The following is a 14903-nucleotide window of genomic DNA, read 5'->3' as shown; positions in this document are numbered from 1 at the left end:
GACTGGGCTATAAACTCTTTTTTTATTCTACTTCCCAATTCATGTTTGAATTTACCTGAAACTTTATTATTAGTTTTGATTGGTTTTTCGAGATTGGATAGGTCCATGTGTTCGTCGGGTACATTCCCCTCGCTAAAGCTTAATACGAAACTATCAGTATCCATATAATGGAGTTGTAGATCTTTGAGGGATGGTTGAAGAATATTATAGAATACATCATTTATGTGTAATTTTTTTTAGTTCTAGTATAGTCGCACCTACATATACTGGAGAATCATATTCCATTTTTATCTTTATATATTCGTTTTGGCTATAATCCTTATATCTAGTTATATTTTTGAATGTTGGTTTACTTATATTTTTCATTATCTTTTCTTCATCATGTGAGAACTTACTTTGAGGAAAGTGTAGAGGATTCATGCACATTCTTCCATATAGTGAGTTGTTCATTAATTTCCTTAATTTCCTTACATCTTTTTCCGCTTCAGCTTTTGCTGTTGCTCTTTTATTAGTATTCTTTGGAATATAGTCTCTACATATGTAATCTTGTTTAAAATTAATTACTCTATGAATTTTAGATACTGTTACACCCATCTTAACATAGAAATTTAACATCCTAAAATGAACCATATATTCTGTTTTGTTGTTTTGATCTGAGAATAATTTCTCTGATCTTGCCTTGCCTCTTTCTCTAGCCTAAGTCATTGTCATCTATCTTTCTTTTATTAGGCATTAGTGCAAGGCATTTAATTAATATCACAAACTATATACTAACCATGATCACTATTATCTGGAGTATTTAGTATAACATCTATAGTACTTGAAGTCCTTATAAGGTAACTTTTGCATCATTGCATAGCCGTATAGTTTGTTTGCGTCTATGTACCATATAGACCTCCGATCATGGGACTTCTTCCATGCTTCGCCATGATCTGCCATTGTTGAAACCACTTCGTGGATCTGCGAAGCAGGTTCCGTGATGGTCTTGTTTTTACCATTACCATTACCATTATTAATATTGTATCTAGCACCCATTATACCACATATATCACCCTCGGTGCTTCAACAAAATCATCTAGCATTTGTTTATCTTGTAATGTATCTAATGTAACACCACTTGACATTAACTAACAATCAAAACTATAACCTGGGAGACTAACGTAATGTAGTGGATTGAGTCCGAATTCATTCATACTTAATTTGACATATTCATTCATGCAATAAATAGCCTAATTTTTCCACATAATTCTGTAAATACTCTGTAGTTAGATCCTTACTAGTTTTATGACTGTTGTCTTTATTAAAGTTATCGACATCCTCTTGTGTTTGTAATTTATTAGATAGAGAGGATTTGAATTCTTCTATATTTAGATTACCTATAAGATTATTATATGACTCTACACCAAACTATTCAAATGGATATAATGTTTTAGTTTTACAATGATATATCTTTGCAATTTGATCTAGAGGCATAGCTAAGAAGTTATAACTATCTAAGAATTTAAGACAACCAATGCTAAACCTCTTGGACTTACTGGCAGCTAGTGGTATGTTATCTACTTTTCTTTTATCAGAAATCTGTTTAAAGAGGTCACTATATAGTAGATTGAAATCATAACTAGAGCCATTACGGAATATTACGGGAGTGAAGTTTCGTTGTTTGTATCTTAGATTACACATTTTACATGCTGGTCCTCTATATTTACCAGGTTCATGACAGTTATCTATTACTTTATTAATACATGTTTCACTGCATATATATCAAGTGTTATTGGTTTCATGACATAATTCATCTTCTTTATTAAATATCATTGGTTTTGTTTAGCTTGAAATTATTCTCTGTTTCTATTTGTAAGAGATCTCTAGCAAATCTTCCGATGCAGTGTAGACCAAAGTAGTTTTTGAAATTAACTTGCCAGATGTAGCCAATACTTATTGGTATGTGTTCAGCTATTACATATATATAGTCATTAGATGCGACATCAACAATGCGACATTCTATATCAGCAGTTATAATATTTTTTTATATTCTGGCGCTTATGTTCATTTATAAAAGCAATATGTTTTTCTTGGGCAAACAATCTCTGGGTTGAAAGATTGGCTACATATATGATTGTCATAATTAATTTGAGAGCTAAACCAATATGTACATCTATTACAATAATAATATTTAATGTTAATTCTATTTGGACGAGCTAATAGGTTTTCTATGTTTTTAATTAGAGCACAGTGTTCCACTCCGGCTTTTTCCCAAACTAATATTCTAACATCTTTTCTATCTTTATAAAAGTCATCCACTGGTTTAAGTAATTCTTATTTACCATCACCACAGGGAGTGTATATCCAAAAATTTATATTGTACAATTTTTGTATTCTCAATATATAGCCGAAGTCATCTTCATGTTGTTGTCTTGGTGTGATTATGTTATTCTGATATTTACTTTTTGAGATTGGGGGTAAATCTATATAACTACCAATAGATGCTTTAGTTGGTTCAATATTTATCTGAACACTTCTTAATCCGAGAAACTCAAAGTCGTAGTCATAGCCTTCATATATTTCTGTTTCAAAATCCAACCATTGTTTGAAGTCACCATAATCATATATTGCATTATTAATAATATAGTCAGTGTTGAAGAATGTTTTCGTGATCTTAACTTCTTCTTTGGTTCTCTTCTTGCACTCACACTCGGCTGTGATCTCATATTTAAAACTCTTATCACAGTTTTTAATTTCTTCTAAAGAGTTATTAATAGCTTCATCTATATCTTCAATGTAATTTCCAGCACCATCAGTAATATAAAATTCTTTCTTTTTCTGGATAGAGTTTACATCAAAGTATTCTGTGTTTTCTAGATACTTGCGATTATGGCTATATGAGTGAGTAGTTAGGGCTATTTTAGTTTTAAATTCTTCATTGCAGTCGTCACGTCTAAAGTTAATTTTAGAGTACATACTATGGTGTAGCATGGTCTTCGGCCCATCTTCAGTTTTCGGTTTAGGATTATTGATGGGTTTAGTTTTAAAAACGTCTTTGGTGTTATCTTTACGTATATTCTCAGTTTGGAGAACCAAGGGCGAAGCCCCTTTAAGCTTACTCTCAGTTTTGAACTCAGGTCTTAAGAAGTATTATTTTTCTTCTGAGTCACACACCCTCTCCATGTTTTCGGTTTTTGGTTGGGATGGTGGGGTATAACCCTTTCAGCTTTGGGTTGAACATCAATTGGGGCTTCATCATCAGAGCCAAACATTTTCTCTAACAATTCTTTATGTTTAGAATCATATGATTCATGTCTGTATAAGCCTTTCTTTGTTCCAAAGGATGAATCACAGACGTCGTAGAAGTTTACATTGCCATTAGTTGAGTGAGACATGGTGTATTTTATCAGGGGAAATTTTGGAAAAAATAATTTTTCGAAAGTGAAAAATTAAATGTGATAAGTGTAAAAATAAGCATTGGAAAGAATGTTGTAATGATTGCAAAGAGTTAGAATATTGTTGTTATATATGCAAAGAAATAGTTAAAGTAAAAGATTAAATTAAACATTTGGGTGACCATCATGCCAATCCAAATCAATATCTAGAGTGTAATATGTGTAAAGTTTTTAAGCATATTTCTTTCTTTAGATTTAGAAACGGAAGATGCAGATTGTGCATCTATCTTAACAGATATAGATTTGGCCATACTAGAAATCAGTTAAAAGAGCATTTTTATAAGTATAATATCCGCGAAGCGGTTTCACCATCTGCGAAGCAGGTTCACGGATCAGATTTAATTTTGATTTAACTGTCGGTCTTTCACTGGGTGTACATTTGTTCATCATAACATTTTTGCCTGCTTTTGTAGAGAAATGAAAGCCATGATGAATAGTCAAAAAGTGCCAAGAGAAAAAAGGTCTACTCATGGAGAACTATTCTCGATTATTCTTTTTCCAGAATATTGCGACACGATTTTTAAATTACTTATCATTTCCCATTTAATTACCTGTTTTAAAGTGAAGTAATAATTAAATCCTTCTATTAAAATGAATGCAATGTATAATCTTTTAAAAATTAAATAAAGATTTTAATAAATACTCAACTTGCAAGCTAATATTTAATTATATCTTATTTTCGAAATTTTCACTCTTTTGATATCATTCTGCTATTGGCGATGGTCATTTCTGTTAATAGAAGTGGCAATTTTAGCATGACGCGCACTTTTCCTTTCCATCATTTATTGAACTCTTTTAAAGACTAAGTAAAGTGAGCGCGTATTGTGCTTGTAGTGGCGGCTATCTTTGTTAAAGATTTTTATTAAGAGTTCAGTCAGCTTAAGAGTTAAAATTAAAAGTGTTCAAGCATTCTGTAGTTGCACCCTCCCCCACCGTTGCCATTAAGAAAGGTCGAGCCGTACTGCCGTAGCGTGGTAAAGACGAATCAACCTTTTAACAAGACCTCTCAAGACTTGGCTTAAAAAATGTACCCTGGTACATAGAATCACTCAGTTAAACATCATAGATCAATCGTCTCCAAGGGTAAAGTCAAAATTTTAAAGAAACTTGTTTCTTTAAATCCACTTCTGAGCGAATTTGAGTGATTCTCAGTTCATCCATTTCCATTGAAAAAAATTTTGCGGGCCCGGTTAGCCTGATTTGTTTCAGTATAGTTTGATATATTAGATATGAAATTAGGCTTTGAATTTACTTTGAAAACTTTAGATATTTGCGTATCAAATTCATAAATTATACGGGCTATATGCCTTTTCTGTACACAAAATTGAACGAGTATATTTATATATAGTGGTGGATATAGTAGTGGATAAAACAGGGATTCCATTTATCAGTACAATTTGGTCCATTTCTATTTTTTATTTTTAGTTTGTGCTTATAGTAGTGGATAAAACAAGGCTACCAGTTAGCAGACTGCTTGGTCCATTTCCCGAGTTTTTACGAGGGAGAATGGACCAAGTTGGCTGGTGGCTGGTAGCCTTGTTTTATCCACGACTCTCTTTATCTCTTCTTTTGCCTCTGAAAAAGCCTTCTGAGAAAATAGGGACTTCAACAGAGAGGTCTTCATATAAGATTGATCATTCAGGAAAATGACTCCAGAATCTTTCTGCTCAACCTGACATACCCGCTGTACAAAAGTGTGTATACTCGCGCCTGACTCTAACGCGTTTTCAGTACTGATTCAGATGCTCAGGTCACATTTCAAACTGATTTTCTGCTAATTCAGATATTCACCCTGCGTTTTCTCCTAATCAATGGAATTCCGAGCAAAAGTGGTTCTGAGTTCTGCTCTCACTCTGAGCATTTCAGGAGCCCTTGTAAAGATTGTTCTGAAATGTTTCTCATTCTAGACTGAAAAATAAAATATTGTGTAAAGATGATCTGCATCATTTGCATTGTTGTTACTCACTGAATATCGGTTAGGGCGATGTGTGTGCTGACCCGTGTGAAGAGGGGGAGTGGGGAGTGGACTGTGTGAACAAATGCCACTGTTTCAACAATGGCTCTTGTGACCCATTCACTGGACACTGTAGCTGTCTCCCTGGATTCATAGGAGTCAATTGCGAGAGGGAATGCGAGATTGGTAAGAATAATAGACACATAGTGTTCATTGGGGGGGGGGGGGGTCCTTTTTTGTGTGCTTCCGGTTTTAGATCATTAAGCGTTTAAAATTAATTAGATGTGGTATAATATAGTGTCGGGAATTTGCAAAAATTTATGCAAGAAACTGATTTGCTAAACAATTTTAGCAGACTTCAGCACAAACCAATAAGGCAAATAAAATTAACAGCGTGTAACCAAAAACGAAAAGATTTGCGTGAACATCACGAAATTGTTTTAATGTCAAAGAAACGTCAAAAACAGCTCGCTCAATAACTGGGGACAAAATTTTGTGTCTTTTATTGAGATTTCGCTATAAAGATATTCCTCAAAACAGACAAATTGATGTGCATGACTTTTATTCTTCCGAACCCCACTTTAGGGTTCCTTTTTTGTTCCGACCACATACTCAAATGTTTTTTTGCTCAGTCAATTTTGGCCGATCGTTATAATCATCGTAGAGAACTGTGAGCGGTATTACTAGAAAACCAGTCCAGCGTAGAATAAGAAATTAAAAAGATTTTTTCATTTTTCGCTTTTTATAGGGAGTTATTGAGGTCTAAATTTTTGTGAATAATTGCTGTTTTTATTCACATTTTCAGTATTTTTGACCAATTTTTTGTCAATTTTGCTTAAAAAAATGTAAAAAATGTTAACTGTATTGCTTTTTATTTCATCTCTCAAGATAAAAGAGGGTTGCTGAGTAGTTCGATCCCAGTTTTTTGGCTAGAATTTCTGCTAAATTTTTCAAAATTCAAAGTTTATTCGAGAAAAATAGGACCACATTTGCTTTTTTTTAGCCTACTTGCTTTAAATTTTAAAAAAAGAGACACCTTAAAACTGCGGTAGAAATCTTCTTCAGCTCAGAAAGAAGCTTGTTGAATCCCGCTGGCTTTATGAGTCTTCTGATTCAGAATTTTGCAATTTTTCTGCAAATTTAAACTCGATAATTACAAAATAAGTGTTATTTATTTTTTGACAAACTGAAAATTTTGTTTAAAATTGATCCATTTCGCAATCATTTGAACAATTTAATGTTCTGTAAGACGCGCAGCAATATCTGGGCTGATCTTGATCTCACCGTGGATCCTTACGATAATAAATTTTTTAGATTTAATTGGGGCGCGACCTTTTTTTTCAATGCTTTTCCGCTATCTAATTGTCTTTATGTAAAATACTGACAAAAATCTCAAATCAGGGCTCAATTAATGTCAGATAATATTTGCAAAAAGATGTTCAACGAAATTATATTATGGTTTAAGAGTTAAGCTCATGGTTTTTATGGCTTTGACGAATTGTTTCGGAAAAACTTTATAGACTTCTTGAATTTTGCCTTCAATTGTAATACTTTTTGTAGCCCAACGACTTAGTGTCCCAATCAAAGATGCAGTTGTTTAAGAATAGTCTTTCAGTTGTTATCTAATGTCTCTGATGACTTTGAATATATTTGTTTTAAGAAAAGATCGGTGAAATTTTGAATTTTACCACTATTTTATCTTATTTCTCTCAACTCCGGGCGCAGCCTCATTAAAACCAGGCAAATACCAATTCCGTGTGAGTAATACTTTAAGATTGGCAACGGTTTTATATTCAACTTATGTTTTCCTTTTTTGATACAACACGTTTTCAAATAATTTTTTTCATTTTCATTTTTAAGCATAATTGCATATTTTATGAGTCCATTTCGTTTCCTTGTCGAATTATTACATTGTTGGCAAATCCAAATGAGAGAAAGCATATTAGGAAATTAGAAGAATGTTGGAATAAAGCGTATCTGTAAATAATAATTGTTTTTGTTGAATAGCTTATGCTTTTTGGGCTGAGACCAAGTTATCTCACAAAATTTTGTGGATTTTTTGTTGTTTTTTCAATATTTATCTTTCTTTTAGTTGTTGTCCGCACTATACTTGATAACCACAGGTCTCAATTGCTTCCCCAGGACGTATCACTCCACCTAGATAAAGATTTCAGTTTATTGCTGTTTGTTTTAATGACTTTCAAATTGAATTCTTTAAAACACTTTTTTCAATGATTTGGTCACCATGTAGCTCAATCTCACTGATTTTAAGTCTCAATTAAATTTGATGATTCATCCATTTTTTTGCGCTTTGTTATACGTTGTGACTGATTGCTCCGACAGTTTATTTTCAAAAAAAATTTTTGAGATTTCTATACTGTTCAATTTTCGGGTTACTTTTTGTTGTAGTTTCTACGTTGTTCTTTTATAGGGAAGGCACATTGATGTTAGGATTAGGAGAAAATGATGATTTACTTTTCTTTTGGGTAACATCTCTTAAGTATAGTGCCTTGGATAATGTGATGTCGTGAAATTGTTTGAAGTTTTGGCTTCTTTGTGTGTTGTTTTTTATGTAATTGTTATTTTTTGGGGCCGTGGCTTGGTCTCATTATTAGTTGGCCCAATTGGCTTCCTGGGGTGTTGAAACTTAACCTATCGCTTTTTGTTGAAATCTTAAATCTGTTATGACTTTTGGAAATATTTGTTTCCAAAACAAATTTTGGTTTTTGAGCTTTGTCATTTTTTAAAATAGATTTTTGGTCGATTTGTAGTTCAGTCTTTGTAAACACAGGTCATAACTCGTTTGCAGTGAGCTATAAATTAACCTTTGTAATTGTTTTAGCTTCAAACTTCTCCTTGGCTTTTTTACTACTTCTACTACGATACTTCATAAAATTTTGAGATTTTTATATATTTGAACATTTTAGAGGATTTTTGTTTTCTTTTTGGTTTATAACAATAATCGTAAGTCCCATTAGATTTAAAATTTTGCGCAATTGACGATTGGATTCTGGTATGTCTCAGTCTCTTCCTATGGAGATGTAAAGGAAAATTTCAGTGATTTCAGGTGATATCTAATGACATTAATAACTTTGAAGTTAATTGTTTTCAAAAATAGAAACGTATTTTTTAACTTTGCACCTATTTGCTATTTTTTTGTTTTTTGTTAACCAGTTGCATTGAGAAGCGGTCCCATGTTTCTTCTAATGAAGTATAGGTTAAACTGTTTCGTTTAGCTTTTATCTGACGCGAGTTTGATTTTGTTATTATTCTTTTTTGTTGTAGACATCGAGTTGTGGTCGTAAAAAATGTTTGTTTCTGATTTTTTTATGGTCCATTTTAGTAGCTGTTTTGTCAAAAACTGTCATCGGCCCTCTGCTGTGGCATTATTATATTCAATTGTTTGTTTATTGAACGATATCTATATTTTTGACCTCTTCATCATTTGGTAGCCAATTAAGTTAAGAATGTGGATGAGCGGGGTCGGAACATTATGTGCGTACGCACATTACTGAGCCTCCTTGTTTAAATGAACCCTCAGTTTAATAATAAATTCAAGTTTATTAAGTTTTATATTCCACACATATTTCTTTATCTTTGTTTCTTTTATTATCCACACTCATTTCTTGATCGTTGTTTGTTTCGTTTTTTATTTATAAGCATATGTTCATAAAGGTATAACGAAATAAACAAACGATCAAGAATTATGTGTGGAATATAAAACCTAATAATTTTGAATAATATCTAATTATTCTAATAATTCTACCAAACAGTTATGCTTCTAGTTTACACGTTTCCTTCAAAATAATCCATACCGTTTAAGGCTTAATTTTAAGGCTACTGGGGCGAGGATTGTTCTGGCAACTGCAGCCACTGTTCTTTTGGGATGCCATGTGACTTCAGAGACGGTACCTGTCTGTGTAATGAGTTCCAGAGTGGAGACACCTGTTCCAATCTCACCTGTCCAGAGGACACTTTTGGCATAGACTGTTCACATGAGTGTCTGTGTGAGAACAATGCCACATGTGATATGTTAACTGGACAATGTACTTGTCTGGCTGTGGGATTCGGAGGTCCAACTTGTGCCGATGGTTCGCTTTCATTTTCCCCTTTCACGTTTTTTTGAAATTCTTTTAGGGTCTTTCCCAATATAGACCAGCTCCCACGAAATTAAAGCCCCGATTATGGCATGTTCACCATGATTAATGGGCGGGAGAAGTATATATTACATGAACACTCAGCTGAGATGGGACTACAATGGAAAACCCTTCAGTTAAAAATTACTAGTCAAAATTTAATTTCTCAGTAGATGCCATCTTTGAACATATATGTCATTTTATATAATAGCGTCGCTGAAATGAAAAATATATAATCCTTCAAATTTTGATGGACGTCTTGCTCGTCCGGTTTATGCTGATTCGTGACAGTTATTTCTGGCTCAAGTGTAAACAGACATCCAATCTCACAGAGCTGACGTTTATACGTATCAAATCAACTTTGTGCCAAAAAATCTTTCTTTCTGAAAAATGAGGAGAGTGCATTAAGTTTATAGTGAATGTAGTGAATGTCGTAGTGTTGGTGATAAGGAGGTGATATTTCAGAGTGTAGTGGTGTGTTGTATGGAGTGAACTGTTCACAAGTGTGTAACTGTACTCAAGACTATTGCGACTCTATCGTCGGATGTGTCGGTGAGCACCCCCCCCCCCCCCCCCCAACTCTCTACACCCCACAAACCACATAGATAAATACGGACATGCACACGCACTTACACATGCAATGCATATTGCATATATGCATATATGCATATATACCGTCGCAACAGTGATAATTAACCCTTTTCCTATAAAAAATCGAGCCGCCAAACATTGATGGCAAAAATTTCATTGGTTTTTTGGAGACCTGAGTCAATCAAATGTTCACTGTCGTATGTTTCCCCCTATTTGTGAATATATTCAGGAATAACTCAATTCCTCAAGAGCATCCCAGAATGATGGATATAAATAATATCTGCTTTTTCGATGATTCTATCTCGAAGACTACAGTTAAATCTCTTTTAAATTGAGTTGAATTGAATCAGGCCGATACCCGGGTAACCGATCAATCTTTTTATTTTGATTTCATAATAGTGCATACATGATTTGTCCCATTCCTTAGAAGTCATACAAGGGTTTTATAGGAAATCTCGATTATCGTACAGGAATCATGCAAAAAAAATGTAAACCAAAAAAATTGCAGAATTTTTTTTTCGGTTTAATTCGAAAAGTTTCTTAGAGAAATATTCAAGGTCAGATATTGCACATGAAACACTGACTGACGCCAAAAAATACCGTAAAATGCAGTCAGAGGGCAGGCATTAAAATTTAATATATTGCATGTGCAGTCTACATTTAACTATTTGGGTGCTCTAAAGCACTAACTTTTGAATTCTGACGCATTTAGAAATTGAGTTAATTTTAGACTCAATTTTTTCTTGAATGTTGCTAACAGAGATTCAGTTTTAGGTACAAACTGGGTTCAGAGAAAAATGGAAATTTTAGTCAGTTAGATAGACTTATTTTTTCATTTAGCCTCCAAATTTGCAATAACTATTGCATTTCAATGTTTTTCGGCCGCATTATAAAACGTAAAATGAAAGAAAAAGTATCTAACATTCTTTGCAACCATACTATAGCATTATACATGATTTCTTGGTAACCATACAAGGTTAATAATTGATTCCTTAGTATGAATACGATGATCTTATATGAGTTGTTTGACCTCATGCTAGGATCATACTAAGAGATAGGGTATGGACAGTATGAAGTCTCACCTGATCCATGTATGAAATCAAGGAACTTCAGCACGAGCATATCGAGAAAATTAGGGAGATAGGGAAAATGCATCTGAAATTTGCGGTACAAAAAAGAGTTTAACCATGCTTTATCTCTACAGCACCGCAAAAACCTAACCAATTGACTGTTTCTTGCTCTCTCTTAACTAGTCTGCTGGATAACATTTGGATTAAACGCTGTCTGAACGAATATTATTTTCTAGAAACGGATCCTAGTTATACCCAAATGCTAAAACACTTGATTTTGGAAGCCTCAATCATGGCATGCATTCGTCAAAATGGCATGAAATTTTTTTTATTAATAAGTTGCTATTGTAATCTACGATAGTCTTGAGCAACGATTTTTTTTATAATCTTAGATTTCCAGCGGAATTTAAAACCATAAGTATTATGTCTCAGAATCTTCGGACCTTAAATTTTGAGACCTTTGCAATACCCAAACAATGATTGATCTGGTCTGAAATTCTTAAATTGCGATTAAACCTGGTTGCCTTTATTACCGCCATTCCGCTTCTATTCCACCAGGCTTTGTGGTTGTCAAAAACAATATTATATCTTTGCTTTAGGGTTGTTCTCTTTGCTGAAATTTAAAATTTCAGCCATCCCCTAGAAAATGAAATATATTTTTTACAGCGCCCCTTAATTAGATACTATTACCAGCTTCCTTTTAACAAATGTAAATCAAATTTCTCTTTGGGGCATCATTTGGCGGAAACTTGCAAAAGAAAAATCGATTCTTTTTTTGGGGGGGGGATTACAGCAAAAAAACTTTCAGCTGTGTTATTTGTTTCTTATTCCTACTCATTTTACCTATATGTGTGTATGCAAAAATTTGGAACTAATATAAAAAGCGAAAGATCCTTGATGCATAAAAAACGAGCAATAGTATTTCGTCAAAAACAGCTTAGCTTTATTTCGTTTTGCAGCCCTTAAATTATATTTTATGCGATGAAATTTGGCTCATATAATGTATGTTTAGAAATTCCGGCAACAACGACTGTGTCTCCAGTTGACGATGGGGAAGATACCAGTTCCAGTCTTCCCTGGATAGTGTTGTCAGGTGTGCTTCTTCTGGCTATTGTGGCTGTGATTGTGGGTGTGGTGGTCATACTGTGTGTAAGAAGGAGAAGAAAGCAGAAGAAGAGGAGACCCCCTCCCGGATACCCCCCAGAGAGAAATGGGTTTGTGAACCCAATCATGACTAAGAAACAGGAGGACAAGGAGGATGGAATCTACGTTGATCAGGTGATCCTATTTTTTTCCAATATGAAGCCGGATGACACATCAGGATAATTAGCAGACGGGTCGAAATTTTTCTTCGAGTTTAAATTCATACAGGAAGTGCGCTGACAATCGCTGAATTTTTATTATCCTCAGCACAGGCACCCTGCGTAGAAATGGTTTGAAATGGGCTGAGTCTATGTCTGAAACGCGCTGAAATCCAATGAGTTTTCAAAATTTTTTAGCTCATTTGTCAAACGGATTTGAATGAACTGAACACGTATTTCTTTCCACATACATCTTTTCAGTGCTTTTCAGCAAAATTCTTTTAAAAAGTTGATTATGAATGCAAAATCAAACTAAATGGGGATACTTTCACGAATCATCTAAGAAGCGCTGAAAAGCACCAAAATTGTTCAAGAAAAGCGCTTAATGTGGATAGGAGATCTGTCAAAATTTCACCGAGTTTCGGCACTGTTTAAAACAAAGATTTTGAGTTTTTGAACATATCGGCACATTAGAGCATTTCATATCATTCACGCTCTGTTTACAAAAATACGGCGAAAAATTGTTGACACCCTGGTGGCAGATTGGTGCAGTTTACAAAAACAAGTTTTTTTCCCGGAAGAAACAGCATAATAAAAAAGACTTTTTAATAATATCTTGTGAGCTCTGAGACTCAGGAATGATTTAACTCAAATCAATCTTAGCTTTCATAGTGATCCTAGAAAAAATATCTGATTCATTTGTAGATATTTGAGAAAACGTAAAGAAATAGCTCCGCTTTTTTGCTGCTAAATCCAAAAGCCTCTTTCCGAAAGGAAATCAAAGGTATTGCAACCCCAGTCGAGACCAGATGGTTATCTTGCAAGATTCTGCCAGAATCTTGCAAAAACTGTCTATCTTGCAAGATCTGGCAGAAAAATGGTTATCTTGCAAGATCTGCCAGAAAAATGGTTATCTTGCAAGATCTGCCAGAAAAATGGCTATCTTGCAAGATTCTTGCAAGTTCGTTCCGGTCGAGCTTTCCTCTTATTGGCTCTCATTCATGCAACACATTTCATTTTGACCAGAAATTTACTTCAGAATCAGTTGCGTGTTTCTTAAGAAAAATAATAAATTTAAATAGATTTTGAATCCGGAAATATGAATTATCTGAAGAAAACAAATTAAAATCTGCCTTTGAGAACTGTTAACACAAAATAAATTACTATTAAAAACAGTTTTTTTTCAACTTTATCGAGATTTATAAAACTACACGTCTAATTACCTTTTTTGATGAAAAAATTATGTGATATTATTCTTTGCATCTTAAGCAGCTTCCTTTCATTTAATTCAGCTCCTTGCGCTTAAGTTTTCTTGCCAATGCCCAAAAAATGTTATTATTCACGGCTTGCCATTTTTAAGAGCTTCGAAGGACTGTAGAAGAGTTTTCGCGCAAATCTCTTGCTGTCAGAATTACTCGCATTAATCCATTCATCTTGTAGGATCTTGTGCATATATTAGAGGATATATTAGAGGATTCTGACAGACAAATGATTATCTTGCAAGATTCTGGCAGAAAAATGGTTATCTTGCAAGATTCTGGCAGAAAAATGGTTATCTTGCAAGTTTCTGGCAGAAAAATGGTTATCTTGCAAGTTTCTGGCAGAATGAATGGTTATCTTGCAAGATTCTGGCAGAAATCTTGCAAGATTATGCATAATCTTGCAAGATTCTGGCAGAATCTGCCAGAATCTTGCAAGATAACCATTCGAAATCGACTGGGGAACACAAAAATGTAAAAAACTTTTTGATTTGCTAAATAGAAACAGTGCACTTTCTCCAGCAACCAGACTTCGGAATTAAAAACAATTCCTGGAACTTACGCCAAAAATAGGTTTTTAGAGAAGCGAATGGATCAAATGGTATCCTTGTCTTGATTCGACATAACGACCAAAAGTTTTTATGCAGTTCATTTTGTTTTTATATTCATACTTTAGGCGAAAGAAGTAGTTGGTACGTTTCATTTTCGAATCAGATAAATATCGAAAGTTTCCATAACTATTTTTCTTGGAGGTTTGTACGCTGATAATATGCATTACTATATTGAAATTCTATCAGTCATCTATGTATCTGCTAGATGTTCATTTGAAAAATTTATAAATGTTTGAGGTTTTTTCTAATGAGCTAGCGAAATTCCCGCATTACTATTGCTACATCTTAATATTTTTGTTTTCAAAAATGTAGAAAATTATTTGAGAATAAAGCGCAATCAACCGGAGCTGATACTCTTATAACTTACCAACCACACAAGGATATACACTATTATTACGAATACAGCAAAAATGCATCTAGATTGCATGGCCTCCTCGTCCTCATACAAACATTTTTTTTTCTGATATTCATTTTTGTAAGCACGAGGATCGAATATTCTTCTGTTTTCGAACAGGCTGAACAAGCTTTTTTATATTTTTCAAAAATT

The 14903-nt window shown here is 33.8% G+C and overlaps 1 protein-coding gene across 2 annotated transcripts in view; it reads left to right on the top strand.

Moving 5' to 3' along the window:
* Positions 1–14903, top strand: part of LOC142348331 (uncharacterized) — a 74298-nt gene that overhangs the window by 50789 nt on the left and 8606 nt on the right. Inside the window, exons 7-10 of one of the 2 annotated variants that reach the window (XM_075399639.1) lie at positions 5415–5574; positions 9225–9479; positions 9990–10076; positions 12198–12463. In XM_075399639.1, coding sequence (XP_075255754.1) covers positions 5415–5574; positions 9225–9479; positions 9990–10076; positions 12198–12463 — 768 coding nt within the window. The remainder of the gene's footprint in view (positions 1–5414; positions 5575–9224; positions 9480–9989; positions 10077–12197; positions 12464–14903) is intronic. The other variant, XM_075399640.1, reaches the window with a different exon arrangement.

The sequence above is a fragment of the Convolutriloba macropyga genome, chromosome 10 (assembly GCF_964194025.1).
Source record: "Convolutriloba macropyga chromosome 10, txConMacr16.3, whole genome shotgun sequence".
Classification (NCBI taxonomy): Eukaryota; Metazoa; Xenacoelomorpha; order Acoela; family Convolutidae; genus Convolutriloba; species Convolutriloba macropyga.
The sequence above is the reverse complement of the archived record's forward strand: the minus strand, read 5'-3'. Positions and strand labels throughout refer to the sequence as shown.